The sequence below is a fragment of the Copadichromis virginalis genome, linkage group LG4, assembly GCF_057382275.1.
Source record: "Copadichromis virginalis isolate Kocher_CV1m ecotype Utaka linkage group LG4, C_Virginalis_male_GT1.1, whole genome shotgun sequence".
NCBI classification, from domain to species: Eukaryota; Metazoa; Chordata; class Actinopteri; order Cichliformes; family Cichlidae; genus Copadichromis; species Copadichromis virginalis.
The window spans coordinates 1,187,855-1,206,418 of NC_140621.1; the positions used below are offsets into that span (position 1 = coordinate 1,187,855).

The 18,564-nt window shown below is 44.8% G+C and overlaps 1 protein-coding gene across 3 annotated transcripts in view; it reads right to left on the bottom strand.

Annotated features, from left to right (window-relative positions):
* Positions 1-775: 775 nt before the first annotated feature.
* The window catches only part of abcc1 (ATP binding cassette subfamily C member 1 (ABCC1 blood group)), a 31,687-nt gene continuing 13,898 nt past the window's right edge, over positions 776-18,564 (bottom strand). Inside the window, exons 17-31 of one of the 3 annotated variants that reach the window (XM_085453053.1) lie at positions 16,917-17,093; positions 16,132-16,299; positions 14,433-14,607; positions 14,221-14,281; positions 14,024-14,144; positions 13,715-13,922; positions 12,086-12,396; positions 11,063-11,262; positions 6,619-6,745; positions 5,332-5,433; positions 5,049-5,195; positions 4,804-4,962; positions 3,854-4,020; positions 3,414-3,608; positions 776-1,795 (exon numbers count right to left, since the gene is read on the bottom strand). In XM_085453053.1, the coding sequence (XP_085309179.1) occupies positions 1,687-1,795; positions 3,414-3,608; positions 3,854-4,020; positions 4,804-4,962; positions 5,049-5,195; positions 5,332-5,433; positions 6,619-6,745; positions 11,063-11,262; positions 12,086-12,396; positions 13,715-13,922; positions 14,024-14,144; positions 14,221-14,281; positions 14,433-14,607; positions 16,132-16,299; positions 16,917-17,093 (2,427 nt within the window). In that variant the 3' untranslated portion in view covers positions 776-1,686. Of the gene's footprint in view, positions 1,796-3,413; positions 3,609-3,853; positions 4,021-4,803; positions 4,963-5,048; positions 5,196-5,331; positions 5,434-6,618; positions 6,746-11,062; positions 11,263-12,085; positions 12,397-13,714; positions 13,923-14,023; positions 14,148-14,220; positions 14,282-14,432; positions 14,608-16,131; positions 16,300-16,916; positions 17,094-18,564 lie in introns of those variants that run through there. The other 2 variants (XM_085453052.1, XM_085453054.1) reach the window with 2 other exon arrangements.

The window sequence follows — 18,564 nt, forward strand, 5'->3', positions numbered from 1 at the left end:
TCACTTCACTTCTACTTACTGCTCCCCAGGTAAAAACACCTGTTACTAAAGAAAGGAGACCGTAGCTGTTCAGCACATCCAGGCTCAGCTGGCTTTGAACATCACCCGTCCACCCAGTGTCTGTCCCAGCTGCCATAGAGCCCGGACAGGCCATCCACCTGCTGCAGGGCTAACACTCATATGTACACTTGTGATGATGACCATGCATGTTTTTGGACTGCAATAGCACAGTGGCGTGAACAGAAAGAACCCACACAGACATAAGAACTTGCTGTCCAGTATGGCCACAGCAGTGCGGGGAGGTTTTTTCCTCATATCTTTAGAATATAATTATACATGAAAAAACTTTTTTAAATACTAACCTTGCTGCCTTTTCTTAGGATTGTTTCTCCTTTTAGCTCTTCAGTAAAACACGCATTGCTGTGACATGACAAACAAACATGTTCGTATTAAACGCACAGGTCAGTTGTTGGGTTGGTGCAGGAACAAATGAGAGAAGTGTTGGGTTACCCACATCTCTTAATTTGTCAGCAGCGTGTATGCAGACCAGTGGTAAAACACCACGCGTGTGCATAACTGAAACACCACAGACTGCACTGTGGCTGAGACGGAGCCCAGTGTTTCTGTGCAGAGTGTCTGAAGTGGACCAGCACACTCCTAACACCTGTGCAAAGCTACTACAGAAACAGACTTCACACATCAAACAACCACACAAAGCCATTTAACACAAGCAACATGAACACTGCTGTCACAGATACACTATTTAACACATTAGTTGCCATTGTCTAACTTTATTTGTGTAAGGCAGGTATATACATTTCCAAAGATACACAACATGTAGATTCAAACAGTTTGTCCACATCCCATAGTTGACCTGTTTCTGAGTCCATCAGAGGCGCCGTACCGCTGAAAACAGAGTGCAAGCAAAGCGCAGGACAGATTTGGCTGCATACCAAAGACAGAGCAACAGTCTTTGTTTTAATAATCAAAATAAAATAAGCTCTAGAACCATTTCTTACATGAATAAAGCCTCCAACACATTCAGCAAAAGCACGACGGAAAGCTGTAACTGAAAGACAATAAATAGTCAGTGCTGAATGAGAAGTAACAGTCCAGTGACATCAACAGCAGCTGTGCGTCTGTATGATTCTGACCAATCAGCTTGGTCGCAGCATGTCCCACATCCTTCCCTGTTCCAAAGGTTAAACTGGAACATTCCTGATTCCTTACATTTAAACTCTTTTCCTCTTGTAGTGTGCATGCATGCACAGGTACAATCAAGCTGTGCCTCAGCTCCAGAATCACTGCTTGTATGAATGACTCGTGTTTACTACTGTGATAATGATGATGAAAGCATGTTGTCGAGGAGTTTAACAGTGGACAGTGTGGATATAAGAGGCAGACCCACAGATCGAGCTTCTTTATCCCATCATAAAAATGTGGGGGCTTTGATATTCACGTGGTAATCTTGATATGTGGTATGAACTTTGTCAGGGCAACACAAACAGACCCCAAACTGCTGGTGGTGATATTCTCTTTATGTAAGTAGGCCCAGCCTCCTTGTGCAATGAAAACTGCTGCTGGTTTCAAAGCAAAGAAGGTCATTGGCACGTAGGACTGTGTCCCTCTCATTGGAAACATCAGCTCTCTGCAGCAGGAGGCCCGACATAGTGACACTCCCCGGCTTCAGACGAGTCCAGAATCCTTGGCCATCTTGTGAAAGGCGCCTCTCTGACTGATGAGATTGGAGGGCGAGTCAAATTCTGCCATCTTTCCATTCTCCAACACCAAAACCCTGGAAGCACAGAGAACACTCAGGAAACTGTTTGCAGGCAGAAATGCTACAGCTGATGTTAGCCTTGAAGTGCAACACCACATTAGTTTATGCCTAAAGGCATCGTTCGTCACAGAATAACGACAGACTAATATGTTGCATCTCCAAATGTTCGATGTGACGCCGTGTTGTTGCACCTGGAGCAAATGCTCCTCACTACAATGACTGATTGGGAAGTGGTTACTTTGTCGCACACGTCTAGTAAGGCGACACTGGGTTTGGAGCTGTGCAGTCTTAGGATGACATGAAACGATAGCGCCAAGTATGAAGCGAGGAGCAGTGACGAGAGTAGCTGAAGATGATGATCGTTTACAGCGAGGTGGTAGTGGTGTGGGTGGGGTTATGGAGAACCCCGAGTCAGGAAGAGGATCTTGTCTGCACCACAGTTAAAGAATATTTACTTTTTCCTCTTCATACTCAACAATAGACTATTTATGTTTAGCAAAGACGATGTGGCTTCCTGCTGGACATTTGAATGAACCAACGAGACGTCCGCTGAACACTGATACTCTCTGGTACAGAGCGGTGAAGCGTCAGTGAGGCGCTGTAGCACAGTGCTAAGATCACAATGACACTGCATGAGAAACAAAGGAAAGAGAAATGAAATGCCTCAAACAGAAGGAAAGAATCTGGAAAACAAAGCACAGAGCTAAAAACCGTCTCATCTTAGAGCTCAGTACATGCAATGACAAACATGAGGATGGATTCCATTACAGGCGACACACACCTGAGTGAATCCCACCCCTGCACATAAACATCTGTTAGTCAGAGAGAACCAAACCAAGGAAGCCTATAGGCTGATACAGAGGGTCACATGACCCTGAATTCATTCCACATAAACTAGAATGGGTTTGGTGCCAACAGAAATGACAGCAAAAATATTTGACTTTAAGCACAGGGCAGTCATTTCAGCTTCAATCGCAGGATTGAGCCTCGTTTTTAAATCCTTCCAGCCAATAGAATCACAGTGACATCACTGCATTTACGTCAATCCCACCAATCACAAACTGCAGGGCGAGACATACACATGATGCAGGAGGAATGAGCCTCGCTGCCGTCCAATCAAATCTCTGTAGCCGGGCATAAAGTGGCTATTTTTGGATGGGAACCAGCTCTAATGCATTGTGGGAGATGGAGTTTTTCAGTGTAATCACAGTGGATGTAAGTTTACAAAGAAAGGCAGAAACGTGGTTTGAATCCATCACTGAGACTGGCTCTCTGCTTTGTTTCTGTCGGACACCATTGCATCATGGGATGTTTCTGCAGGTGTTAGCATATTTCAATGCTTTTTGTTTGTTGCATGGAGGTTATTAAAATTAACCTTATCAAACACAATCATAAATATAACAAAGTCAAAACCCTGTTACTAACCATTCTGACTGTTACTTGTAGTAACCATGGAAACCAGAAACTGTCTATCCTTAAAGAGCTTTCAGTATGGCCTAACAACTGTAAGAGACTGAAATGGTCGCGCCAACAGAGAACAAACAGAACTGGGAGACACACAAATACAGGCATTAATACAGATATTCCACGTTTGGGGTGGGGGCCGTACCAGTGTCTCTTTGGTGTACAGTACCTGGTGTAGTCCATGATGGTGTTGAGGCGATGCGCTATGGTGAGGACAGTGCAGTCCTCAAACTGAGAGCGGATGGTGGACTGGATCAGGTTGTCCGTCTCCATGTCTACAGCTGCCGTGGCCTCATCCAGAACAAGGATCCTGGTCTTCCTCAGCAAAGCTCTGGCTAGGCACAGCAGCTGCCGCTGACCCACGCTGAAGGAAAAGCAGACCGTTTCAAAGGCAGGAAGCACTACTCCAGCGCTTTATCCAACGACTGGTATATGCACTGTTGCCCCATAACTAGTGTACTGCACAACTGCAAGAAATGCAGGTGTTGCTAATCGTGCTTGACGAGTGTGCACACTAACGTGTTTTTCAAAGACGCTGTGAAACTGGGATACTTTGTATCTAATTCAGTTTCTAATTTGTGGTTGCTTGGACGTATAAAGCAGTTACACCTCAGGTTCTCTCCTCCTTCACTGCAGTCGTGGTTAAGCTTGTTGGGCAGGCTGGACACGAAGGTCTTAAGATGGGAGAATTCCAAAGCCCACCATACTTCCTCGTCAGTGTAGGAGTCAAAAGGATCCAAGTTCATCCTCAAGGAGCCTGAAAACAGCACCGGGTCCTGTGGGAGAGAAGAGTGTCTTATGCTGGGATTTTTCCCCATTTTGAGACTATTTTTCAGTCGTGCGACCGTTCTGGGGAACGGCCCGAGTTTCGCCTTCATCGTGTGTCGTGCATCGTGTAGCATACGTGGGGTAACGAGGAGCGATTAACACCTCACGACCAGCCCGGTCATCCATCGTTTGGTCGTAAGAAAATCAAACCTGTTTGAAATCCTGTCGCCCTTCGTGAGGGCGTCACCGCAGCCTCTCACACGGCGCACGCGCAAACACAGACATGAAAGTGAAAAGGCGGGGCAGCACAGCAGTGCAGCGTGTGACACAAGCGATGGAGGCACAACTTTGGAGAGGCTCTGATGAGCTTGCCAATGTGGCCTCACAAAATTATCACGACTACAACAACCGTGAAGAGTTGGATGGACGTTGCTGTTCGATGGCAGCTGCCTGGCCAATGTTTTCATTAGCAATTTAGCAAAGCTGGTGTGTGTGTGTGTGTGTGTGTGTGTGTAAGACAGACAGGGACAGATTTTGTGTTATAACCTTCATGTTATGGACGCACAGTGTGAGCACTCAGGTCTCATCAGAGCATCGTGACCTACAAACTTCTAGCTCCTGCGATTCAATCGTGCAGTTTGAGCAGAAGCTGAATAACGTTTGCTTAACATTACTGGGGCAGCGACTCTGAGGATGGGTTAGCTGTACAACTCTCCTGTAGCTCCCCGGCTGCTGTAATGCACAGGCTGCGGACTAATCAGTGTAACAGTTTTGATCCTCTCAGAACGTACCTGTGGTATGATGGTGATTCTGGAACGAAGCTCATGGAGGCCAAGCTTGGCAATGTCCACTCCATCAATGAATATTTGGCCCTCGGCTGCCTCGATGATGCGGAAGAGCCCCAGCGTTAGGGAAGACTTCCCTGCACCCGTGCGTCCCACGATCCCCACCTGATGGAACAGACAGCTCAGAACAGCTACAAGCACACGCACCGTCACTGGGCTGATGCCTTCACTGGAGTCATGTGAAATCCCACCTTCTCTCCTCCGTTAATGGAGATGGTAATGTTGCGGATGGCCAGATCCAAATCTTGGCGGTAGCGCAGGCCAAAGTTTCTCATCTCTATGCAGCCATTAGTAGGCCAGCCTGGGGAAAGGGTGGAGGGCTCGTGTTTCCACTCTGCCTGGGGGTCCAAACACACATGTTTAAAGAAGGCGATTTAGACACGCATGAGGCGAAAGCTTTCTCTAAACACCCCACATATGGCTGCCAGTAGATCTACACTGTCTTACTGCCTTTAAAGGCTTGTTTCTGTGTACCTCTTTCTCTGTGTCGCTGTATTCTTTCACTTTCTCCACAGCCACGATGTTGGTTTCCACATCAGAAGACATCCTAACCAGCCAGGTAAGTGAGGTAGTTAGCTGCACACGGGGCAAGACAAAACCAGATTAATGCACACTCAGTCCTCTAGACAGGGGATCCCAAAAGGTTGGTTCTCTTCATCTGGACGTTTTCAGTGGGAGAAACCCATCATCATCATCATCATCATCATCATCATGGTCAGAGGGCCCGGTGGCGCCAGTGTCCGGCAGCCTCGCCTCTGTCAGTGCGCCCCAGGGAGGCTGTGGCTACAATGTAGCTGCCATCACCAGGGTGTGGATGTGTGTGTGGATGGGTGGATGACTGGATGTGTAAAGCGCTTTGGGGTCCTTAGGGACGAGTAAAGCGCTTTACAAATACAGGCCATTTACCATCATCATCAGGTGACTCCTTCAGTCTGACTGCAGGTTTCCAACGATTTTCTGAATCGAGGAGGGGGCCCAAGGGTACATCTATCACCGTCTCACACTGCTGTGACTGCAAACTCTGAATGTTACTCATTACCCAATATGACAGTCTGCACATTAATGACCTCACAGCCCATTGTTCGGTGGGCTGATGTTGGAAACCTGCAGTCAGCTGAGACTGAAGGAGTCACCTGATGATGAAAACGTCCCGATGAACAGGATCAGAGTTTTGGCAGATTAAGAACAAACATGAAGCACAAAACCTTTTCCTTCTTCTAGGCAGAGGGCTGTTTGAATTTCCCCTCATAAATAACATAACTGACATGAAAGGACATCAAATGGAACAAATTACATAACAAAGTTCTCCTTTAAATAAAAAAAGTCGTTTTAAACTGAACTTAAAAGTGGGGTGCATTCCATTACTGACATAAGACTGTTTCAGAATATTTACCATAGATTAAAACAAAGTATGGTAACCATTAACAGAGCTCGTAAAAAGCATTCCTGTATAAACCATAATGGGCTCATAAATGTACCCACTCAGTCACTTACTGTGAAATTAACATCAGGACTGTGGGACACCGTTTCCATGAAACAGTGATGAATCTATTCTTAAAAACCTCAGAACAATACAATAGAATAAATGTTTTTCAGTGAACTTGTGTACTAAATCTGACTGCTAAACATCAATAAAATGGCTTAAACTAGGGAATAAACAGTTAAATTAGTAGGAAGGCTAAGCTCCTTGTAGCTACTTGGCACTCTTTTTCTTTAATGTATGAAATAAGTGCACAGGTTAAGGAGATTGTCCATGTTTACCTGGAGGGCGTAGGAGATGGACAGTCCCATGATGCCTGGGCTGAGGCTCTGTCTGGCAACGACAGCAAACAAAGCAGCAAATGACACAATGCAGTTTCCCACAAACTCCAGGCGAATCGCCAGCCACCTGCACAAACACAGATTCAGGAAAGTAGATTATTGTACAATATAAGGCGCACTTAAAATCCTTTCATTTTCTCAAAAATTGACAGCGCGCCTTATGTATGAATTCTGGTTGTGCTCAAGGAGCCTCGCGGAGTAATCTGGGTCCTAAACTCCGTCCAGTTCAGGTCCCAAAGTCAAACGAACACTGCAGCATCACTGAGAGTTAAAAACTGACTAAATTCTTTCATCTTTAATAAAACGATCAGCATTGCTGCTTTACCAGGTGTAACTATGAAGTTTAACTTCCAGGCATCCATGAAAACAAAAGTTATTACATTTAACAGAGTTAGAGGTTAGCAGGAAGTTAGCTCGCTAGCTTCTATCTAAGCATGATATAGCATGTTCTGACTGAGAGATTTCTGAAAACATTCAAACGTACAGCTCTGCTATCACTTCCAACATAAATGAAGACACGAAACTAAACAGCAGTGATGTTTGTAGGGTTACTGACGTTGGGCTAGCTGGTATATAATCATGTGCTACGTGATCGTTAGCAACACAGCTATATTAGCATAAACACAGTGAGGCTGGAGGACGAACGCTAACACTTTTCCCCTCGATAAAAGTTAACGTGAGGGTTCCTGATGGTTAGAGACAAATGCAATCGCATGGCAGGATGCTGTAAACGGACAAAACTTCAGTCAGGAGAACAACTGAGATAATCCATCCACAATACGAGGTTAGTCATTAATATACTGCAACAACATGGGAATAGAGCAGCTGTGATAGAATACAGCATTAATGAATCGATGGGACAGAAGTGGAGGAAGCAAGAAGAATGAGTTAAGTTTGACTTATCTGACTGCTTTGTTTGCTTAATGTGCCTTATAATCCGGTCCACCTTTTGTATGAAAAATACAGTAGTTCCCTTGTGGAGCTTAATGACTTTTAACCAGTGTTGGGGAGTAACAGAATACATGTACCACCGTTACGTATTTAAAATACAAAATATGAGTAACTGTATTCAGTTAATCACACAGCAATAGTACATTCATGTAGTAAAAAGCATGATAATATATTAAGTAATCCAAAGTATTCAGAATATGTTACTCTCATTGAGTAACGTAACGGAATATGTTAAAAAAAATCCATTTTGGGGCATGTAATCTGTAATCTGTGATGGAATACATATGTTCTCTGGTTTCCTGCTTCCGGTGTGATGGCGCCTGTGTTTGGCCTTGCCGCTGCTGGCTGCAGTTTCCCTCGCTCTGTTATGCTGCTGTTTCTGACTGTCCTGCTCTCCTTCTTTGTCTCTGATGTATTGCCTGCCCTAGTCTATGATCGTCTGACACTACTGTCTAATCTATGGTGGGCCTGGATATCACTCCTTCATACAATGGCTTCTTCCCTCCTCTGTTGCCGGTGTCTAGATTTTTGACAGATGTCGCCAACAGCACCCTTTTGGGTCCCTTATTTGCCCTATTAAAACTAGACTAGCCCCTGTTACAAAACCCTTGCCCTGGATAAACGACAGCATTCGCTGTTTAAAGCGTGTCTGTCGTAAAGCTGAGCGTTTGTGGAGAAAGACTCGTTTACAGGTTCATCTCGTTCATTTAAAAGACCTTTTAGTTTCTTTTAACGCTTCAGTTCATGATGCAAGGGCTGCTTATTTTTCAAACCTAGTCTCTAGGAGCAGAGGTAACCCTGAGGTTTTATTTGGTGTTCATCTGAACAATAGACTGGACTGGACTCATAACTCAGACGCCCTCTACAGGAAAGGGCAGAGCAGGCTGTACCTGCGGCTAAGCTGTCATCCCTGATGGACAACATCTCCCACCCCATGCAGCAGACTGTGACAGCACTGAGCAGCTCCTTCAGTGGGAGACTGCGGCACCCACGGTGTGGGACGGAGAGATTTCGCAGGTCTTTCCTCCCCACTGCTGTCAGACTCCATAATAAAGACTTTAACTGAACAAACACACACATCCATACATGTGCAATAATACTAAGTGCAATAATCCTTTCTGTCATCGTTGTATTTTTACTCAGTTGTATATAGTATTTGTATTCTATTTTTATCTTATTGTATATTTATTTTATTTTACTGTATATAGTATTTTATTTTATTCTATTCTGTACAGCTGTGTACTGTATTTATTCTTATTGTATTCTCATTTTTGCCTCATAACTTTTGCACTGTCCACTTCCTGCTGTGACAAAACAAATTTCCCACGTGTGGGACTAATAAAGGTTATCTTATCTTATCTTATTTGACACTATCAGGGATATTGTTGCTCCGGCTTCTGCTGCTGTCCCTATTTCTTCGAATGAAGACTGAAAATTTTCTTTCCTTCTTTGTTGAAAAGGTTAGCAATGTAAGGAGCAACATCTCTCCCTCCATGTACCATTTGTCTGTTCCGATTTTACTTAAGCCTGTCAGATTTGATTTTCACCAGTGTCTTTACCTGAGTTGTTGAAGCTGGTCACTTCAGTGAGATCCTTGATATTTTATCTGGGTCTTTGTTTAAAAATGTTTTTGAGTCTATTGGTCCTAGTGTTCTTAAAATTATTAATGCATCTCTGCTCTCTGGTCAGGGCCCTGGTTACTGTAAAAGTGCTGTCATTCACCCACTTTTAAAAAAAACCTGAACTTGATCCTTCTGTGCTTTCCAGTTACAGACCCATCTCAAAATTGCCTTTTATTGCCAAGATTTTAGAAAAGGTTGTGGCCAAGCAGCTCACGGTTGTTCTAGATGAACACAACATTCTTGATAAATTTCAATCTGGCTTTCGTAAGACTCACTCTACCGAAACTGCACTTCTTAGAGTGTCTAATGATGTTTTATAATAATGATGAATTATGATGCTGGAGAGTGCACTGTTTTGATGTTGCTGGATCTGACCTCTGCTTTTGACACTGTTGATCATCTTACTTTGTTAGATAGATTAAACCACTGGGTGGGTGTATCGGGTACCGCATTGGAATGGTTTAAATCCTATTTGTCAAATCGATCTTTCTTTGTGGCTACCTCTGCCAGCTCTCTTGCCTATGGGGTGCCTCAGGGCTCTGTCTTGGGACCGTTATTGTTTTTGTTGTATTTACTCCCTCTTCTGCAACTTCTTAGCTCTTACTCTGATATTTCATGTCATTGTTATGCAGATGATATTCAGCTATATATCTCTGATGTTTCTAAGCTCCAAATCCTGCAGTCCTGCTTAGATTCTGTTAGAGATCGGCTGGCTGGTAATTACCTTCAACTAAATGCTGATAAAACGGAAGTCATTGTCTTTGCTCCTGAGAAATTTGTTCCCCTTGTGGTTAAAAATCTAGGCCCTCTTGCTTCTTATATTAAATCATCCATTAGGAACCTTGGTGTTACACTTGATCCAGCTCTGACGCTGGGCACACGTTACATCTTTGGTTCGCTCTTGTTTTTACCATTTAAGAAATATCGCTAAGCTGAGTCCCATTGTGTCACGTTCCGAATTGGAAATGATTATTCATGCTTTTGTTTCATCTCGCTTAGACTATTGTAATTCCTTGTTTACTTGCTTGAGTAATGCCTCCCTGGAACGACTGCAGGGTGTTCAGACTGCTGCTGCCAGGCTTCTGATAAAGCATCACAAACACTCCCATGCCACGCCCCTGCTGATTCAGCTGCACTGGCTCCCTGTCAAGTTCAGGGTCGATTTTAAGATCATAATCATGACTTACAGGGCCCTGCACGGTGTAGCTCCAACTTACATCTGTGATCTTCTTCTTTCTTATCACCCAGCAGGTCCCTGAGGTCTTGTGACCAGAGGTTGCTGGTTGTCCAGCATACAAGGTGAAAAACAAAAGGTGAGAGAGCGTTTGTATCAGCGGCTCCCCGACTCTGGAGCTCGCTCCCTTTGAGTTTGAGATCTGTGGACTCGGTCGTGTCTTTTAAAAAGCAGTTAAAAACGTATCTGTTTAAACTGCTTTTGGTTGATGTCGTTTTGTTTTAGATTTTGATGTCTGTTTCCTGCCTCTGTGAAGCACTTTGTGATTTTATCTTGAAAGGTGCTATATAAATAACATTTTGATTTACATTTTAAAAGAAACCTTCCCAACACTGCTTTTAACCTTTCAGCCAGAGATTGTAAAGAAACATGAAAATGAAAGCATGAAAATGAAAGCATGTAAACGTAAATGGAGCTTTTCTACGTCCAAAGTGAATATAATGTACTCGTGTTGCTGCAGTAATACTCCAATGAACAGTCTCAGAGAGATCCTAATTTAGGGACATTCATCCTAAAAGGCGGTGTAAACTGTTGCAGCAGGTGGTGCAGTGAGAGCGTGTGGCGGCAGCCTCCTGACCTGTTAGCCACTATGCTGGGATAGTAAGCCTTCTGGTTATGGTCCACGCGCTGGTCGCTCTCATGGATGAAACGCTCCTGCTCACTGAAGGCTCGGATAACCGACGTGCCCAGCAGGGTTTCATTGAAGTGGGTGTAAATTGGGGAACGGCTGACCGACTCCAGACGCTTCAGCTGGCGAGATGATGCCACATAAAACCTCTGGACAGAGCAAGGATAGACACATGTGACTTATATAGTGTGAGTACAAGAAAACAATTATTGGAATGTGATGTGTTAAATTTGTTTAGATCACAGGAATAAGGAAGGATTTGTTTGTGTGTTTCAGTGTGGCTTAGCTGTAGCCTGAGAGTGTACTTGTTTAGAGGGAAAGGAAGTTATGGACACTGGGGGTCTGCTGTCATAAAAGGAGACAGGGAGCTACAGTGGGGGGTTGCTGATGCTTGTACCTTTAATAAAAACTCATAATTGTTATAAACCTAGAAGTAGGTTTGCAGGAGACTCTCCACCTTAAATGTAAATGTAAGACAACAAGAGGCCACTGGCCCAGTGGATGCAGAGTGGGCGTCTCAGTGTTTGTAATGTGTTAACTCTGTTTTCTATGTTGTCTGGAGGAATCTGGTGTAGCTTGGGTGAGGAGATTCCTTTTATGACCCCCAGGAAGTCACGTACACAGAGACACACACAGTGCTTTGACTGTTACACTCACACAGCTACATGCACACTCACGTGCTCGTGCAGACACACACAGACACAGAGTTTGCAGCACACCATGGGGGTTTTATGATGGGGTCGCTGGCACCTCTCCCCTTCTAGAAGATGCTTAAATGAAGATGAATAAAGGTTTTGTGAAAATGGCTACTGAGTCCGGTGCCGTCTCTGGATGCCTCGAGGCAGAAAAAGAAGCGGGGTGAAGCTGATTTCGTAACAATAGTCAGAATCACAGTGCAGGGAGGCGTAGTACTGTGGGGATAACACTGGAATATACTGACACTTCAGAATCAGTTTCCCTTTTCAAACTCACCTGCACAAAAAAATAGAGCAGACCCAGGAAAGGAATGATGATACTGACTAGAGGTGTGGCAATCAGGATGATAACACAAGAGCCCAGCACGTTGAACATGGAGCCCAGGAACATCTTAATAATGCTGGGGATCAGCGTGTCAATGGTGTCCATCTCTTTGGCAAAGCGGTTGACCAGGTTACCACTGGGGGTTCGCTCAAAAAAGGACATAGGTGAGCGCAGGACATCGTACAGCATGGACTGGTGGAGGTACCGGGACGCCAGAACACCCCCAATAGACATGGACAGGGAGTATCCAAAGACAGCCACACCTGAAGGACAGCAGAGGAGTTTGCACAATATCATGACTTATTTCTGTGTGAAGAGCACACCTGCATCCAGCAAGACACATAAGACGAGTCTATAACTGAGGGGAACGAGCTGGAGAAGGGGGGCCTGGACCCCAGGGCTGAGCTATATGACCAAGCTCTCATATATAAGACATTTATCGCCCTGACAACGATATCACAGAAATGTTACACGTTCTGTAAATTCTGGGAATCTCGGGCAGCTCGACACTGTGAAGTGTTTCCAGCTGGGCGTCGTGTACCTGGAGTCGAGTGTTTTGACCGATGCATGAAGCTATACACTTTTTAGACATAAGTTGTAACGGCCGCCGTTCTCTTTGTATTTATTAGACGGCGTGCTGCGGGGAAAAGCCTGTTTTTAAACGTTTGAGTCTAAGATGTATCTGGAGCACCTGACGGCTCTTTTTGCTTCTCTGCATTCTGTCAGGTGACTCTTGTGTTGGTGGTTAACGAGGTTTGCTGTGTTTGAGTCTGAGGTGTTGGACCGGTTTGCTGCATAATGTGCATCGTACAGTTTTCTGGTCCGTGTCAGACTTTTCATAACCAAACCATGTCCGTGCTCGAGGTGGCCCCTCGATTAGGAATAAGGTCATCCTTTCAGTTTATTTTGAAAAGTCTCAACAGGCTCTTCAGCTTTATTGTGAAAGGTTTATGTGGAAAATAAACAAGAGGAAGGCATAGCCACACGCTGGGTTTACCGTCGTTGTTGCTAACGACAACACGTCTGTAGTGTGGTTATTTTAAATATAAAGAGAGAATACAGCCACTACAGTGACCGTCAGGACCATGAAAGCATATTGCTGTAAACAGTTTATTTTGCGACACCACGAAACAAACGATAGCGTAATATTTTCATACTGTCATCAGATATATAGCGTTATATCGAACAGCCCTACTGGACCCCATCTCAGCTGTGACAGTAGGACCAAGGGCGCGCTGCAGGGTTAACTAAGCATATTATTAGTGGTGGTGGACACGGTCACCCTGCTCTGTGAGCTGACACCACATCACAGTCTCCCTCCATCTCTGTCCGGTGGCACCTACATGTGCGAGTGTCCTCTGGTGCTCTAGCTTCCAACAGACATGTGATTAAGTGAGCACACATGTCAGGCCTGTGTTGGACTGGCCACCTAACATTTGCGTGCTGTTTGTTTGAAAAACGATGAGCAGGAAAAAGCAAAGGTGCCGTTTCCTGCTCGTCGTGATGTGTACAATGGCTACCCTTGGTGTTGCCTCACTTTCTGAACCAGACAAAAACAAGAGTTTTTCCTGTCATGCTCACCCTGAGACAGGCCAAAGGCACCATACACCCCCAGTCTCATTAGTCTGTTAGGCTGCGTGCCATTAACCACAGGGTCATCGGTCCACAGACTCAGCCAGTAGTTGGAGAACAGGGAGAGCAGGTGATGGGCAAGAAACAGCAGAAGACTGATGCAGGACAGAAGCACTCCAATGGACTTAAAATAGGCCCAGAAGACAGACAGCTTAACCTGCGGAGGACAGGAGAGCTGCTGTGATCCCAGACTGAACACAGACACATTATACAGAAACGTGTGCATTTATACATGCGACCACGTGCAGATCCACACACCTGCCCAGTGCTGGCCTTGTCAGCCTCCGTCAGCTTCCCCACCTCGGGATTCTTGGGCTTCTTGCTCAGCTTCTCGTCTGCTGTGGTTGACTGTTTGGATGCAGTGCAGACACCTGGACTGCTGCTTAAACAGAAGGACACTTATGTGCTTAGTGAGACACCCCAGCCCCCCAGGACCCTTACCCTAAATCACTCACCCAGCAAAAGTGGGCACGCTGCCGTTCTCCAGTCGTTGGATGCTGCTGTTTGGCACGGGCTCTAAATGGAGGAAGGAAATTTAAAACATGAAGTCGATCTGAGAAGACAAGCTGCAGTATGATAAAATAATGATCAGACTTCATCTTAACAGAACTACTACTCCAAACACTGCACGGTGCTACGCTACACGGCAGCACGACACACTCCTCACCACTGTTATCAGCTTTGTCGACTGCAGCGTAAGTTCGCAGGAACTCTGCAAAGGCTCCCTCTGTGGCCATGAGGTGCTGGTACGAGCCCACCTCTGAGATCTCGCCCTTCATCATGACCAGGATCAAGTCAGCTTGGGGCAGGTAGCTCAAGCCGTGGGTGACCAGCACACGAGTCTGTACATGGCTACACAGAGTTAGTAAACTTGGTCTAAAAGCATCTATGCTGCTGAGAGACAATTTCAACAACTAAAACAACTTTACATTTGGATTTGGATCATCTTATGTTGTTTGGATAATTTCATACAATCTACAGTACTGTGCACAAGCCTGAAACCACCACAGTCTCTTAGGTTTTACCTGTAAGAAGCCAGAGGAGTTGTTTTTTTTTTTACACAATCTTTTTGGGGCCTTTTTGATAGCAGAGTGAAACAGGGGGAGAGAGAGTGAAAGGCCCCACATGGTCGCCTTTGGGTCAGCTTTTACAACAAGGTCAGTGTTATTCACAGACAGCTGTAGACGTTCCCAAACATTTTCTGGAGACATTTTTTAAACACTGATCTACGAATCATTCAAGACTAAAATGCACATAAACTCAAGGGATGAACACAGAGGCTGCTCAGTGAGCAGAAAAACACTGATGTCCCAGTTTGACTGGCAGAAAAACAGTTTGGGACCAAGAAGGTTGACTTCAGCCCAGAACTTATCTCTGGATGCTGTGCAGTGTCTTTAACAAAGAATTACGGCTGACACAGCAAAAGAACAGTAAGGATAAGAAATGTGAGAACAGGCTGATTTACTGCTCACTGAAGCCAACATCCAAAGAGCTTTGGACTGCCAACTTTTAGTCCTGGGAACTAAAAGAGTTTACGCTGTGTAGAAGAACAAGACTCGTCCTACACACTTTCACATTCAGTTTCAATAAAGTGCTGCAAACATTTCCAAGTTCCTAGAAAATATAAAGGAAAGACGGGTGGCTCAAGAATTTTGCACAGTCCCGTACAAGCAAAGTACCAATGCTGTGAGGGACACACAGGATCCCAGTCATGATCCTGGGTATATGTATATTAGAGGTAGGAATCACCATACAACGCACGATACGATATTATTGCAATTTTTAAAAATATTTTGTGATATTCAGATTCTGTCCATAAAGTTAAACTTTATCAATATTCATTTTATCTAATATCAAAGTCTCGCACTCAGTCTTTCTCTCATCTCAGTTTTATTGTTGACAAACTGAACGGTTTGTATTACAGTCTAGTCCAACTTAACTGAATGCAACCATCTGGTACAATTACAGCTATTCTGAACTATGCAATATGAAAACTATGCAGCCCCTTCAGCAACCGAAGAATTTGAAAGTAAATTAAAATAAAATATAATTTTACATTAAATAAAAAAGTTTTAAACTTAATTAAAATAAAACATAAATGAAAATAAGTAAACTGTCATGTTTATTGCTGCCAAAAACAGTTAAACACATTTGGACAGTGAAGGAATGTCAGGATTCTTGCTCAGAAAAAGGATCAACGTGCTCTGAAGTCAGAGTTCCAGTGCACGAAAAAATTGTTTGTAACAAAATATCGATTTCTGCTGTCCCTGTGTCGATACATTATTAGCAAACAAAATATCACGATACTACACAGTATCGATTTTTCCCCCACCCCTAATGTATATGACTCCATCACACACACACACCTTGTCCTTCAGCAGTCCCTGTGGGCCGATGACTTGATCAAAGATGTGTTTCCCTACGTGAGCATCGACAGCAGACAGCGGGTCATCCAGCAGGTAGACGGTACGATCACAGTAGACGGCCCTGGCCAGGCTCACCCGCTGCTTCTGACCTCCTGACAGGTTCACTCCCTGCAGACAGACGGTCAGAGGCAGACAGTATAGCAGGCTAGCTCATCATTGTAGAAATGCTGCCGGTTGTCATCAAACAGCAACAAAAGACTCAGTGACACACCAACAAGTCTGTCCAAACTACTGTCTGTGGTCTCGCTCAGTAACCAGACACCGGTTCCCTGTGAATTCCTGGGGGTCACATCCTCATCAAAGCTTTATCGGGCATCTCCTCGAAATACCTGTTGAGTCTTTGCTAATCGTACGGTCATGATCTCACTAACATGTAACACACTGACTGAGGCCTGCAGTCTGACATGTAGCTCTTGGGTTTTCCTTTTGCCATTGCACCGTCTGACCACGATAACAAGTTCCTGGGATGTGCACTCCTGGGGAGACTGATGGCCTCGGGTGTTCAGGTGTGGTTTAATACAATACTACAAACCGACACAACACATGCTCAGTTAACTGCAGAAAACTGCATTTAAATAGCAACACTCGGCTTTTACTCACCTCTTAATAAGTAAGACGATGTTTTCATAGGACTGCAGAGCGAAAACTGTTTTACGTTCTCCGAGGCCAACTTGTTTTGTGTCGACATTCATTTACACACAAAGACGTGTACTATGGGCTCATACCTTCTCTCCTATCTCAGTGTCATCTCCTGCAGGAAGTATGTCAAGGTCAGGCTGAAGGGCACATGCCTCCACCACATGCTGATACCAGGACTGTCTCCTCTCTTGACCAAAGATTATGTTGTCTTTTAAAGAGGAATTCTGGATCCAGGCCTGCTGGGGAACGTATGCCACAGAACCCTGCAGGGACACAGGCACACCTTACACTCATTGGACATGTAATTAAACATTAAGACTGCCTGTTATTTATTATCTATTTAGTCATAATCGCACTCAAAGAATGCAGGCGCTACTAAAGTGGCCACTGCCATGTCCTTTATTTTATTTATTCAATACGCTGCTGTGAAAAAGACTTTCATTGTAATTGTGCATCCTTCCATCACTTATCAAAGGTGCTGGTGCTTTTGTGCACGATCAAATATTCTGTGCTGGCTGTCTGTGTGGGCCCTCAGGCAGCGGGGGCCCTCAGGCAGCGGGGGCCCTCAGGCAGCGGGGGCCCTCAGGCAGCAGGGGCCCTCAGGCAGCGGGTTCATGGCAGTCTGAGGAGCTCAGAAATGAAGCGACTCGACTTCTTTGAGTTTCATAAGGATGTTTCACCTCTCATCCAAGAGGCTTCTTCAGCCTCTCAGAAAATTCAGGAGAAATTTCTCAAAGCACAACATCCAGTGCTCTTCAGACCCAGTCCCGTCCCCAGACCCAACCACGCCCCCCTGACAAGCCACGCCCCCTGGGGAATCCTAAGGGGGAAAAAAACAAACAAACTTCCAAACACGAGCTTAACATCATAGTTAATGCTGTACAGTGCAGCAGGTAGTCCTCGGGCCTCTGTACTGGAGAAACCAAACAGCCACTCAATACACACACGGTGCAAAACTGAAGAGCCACCTGGACAGCTCTACATCTGCAAGGTCAAAGGTCACTCTTTCAAGAATGCCAATGTTCACATTTTAGACAGATGGTTTAAAAGGAGAGTAAAAGAGGATATCCATGTCCACTGTAAATGACCATTGTTGAACAGAGGGCGGGGCTTATGACTAGGGATGGGTATCATTTAGGTTTTACCCGATACCGGTGCCAAACCGATACTTAAAGAATGAAGAACACAAACTTTGTCCAAAAACCTCTCATGTTTAACTGTTTTCCCACTTTTTCTTTGGTCATTTTAGCCCTTTTGGCCAGGGTGAAGGGAGCATCTGCCATCAAACAAGAAGACAGCCGCATGTAGCTATGATGATGTTTGCTAGTTCACCTTACATGCATCATCGGATTCTTGGTGTTACCTCCTTTGACAGTATCACAGTATCAGCTTAAAGCACTTGTTGCTGCTGAGTTTGCATCTTTTGCTGTGAAGTACAGCCAGACTTTTTGCCTTGGGCATTTTTAATCTGTAGCTCTGCTCTAAAAGAACGTACGTACCTGGCCCCGCCTACTATCCTCGGAAACATAAAATGATTGGCTAGAATCCAAAGTGTATCACAGCTCAGGAAAAAAAAGCACCGAAATGTGCGCTGCTTTTCGGTCTGGTTACTACTGTTTATGTCAGAACTGGTGCCATCATGGCACCGGATACCAGTACCCATCCCTAGTTATGACACCAGCTGTCTGCCATCTACACAGCAGTTTCCAGGCATATACCACACTAGATTCCCAT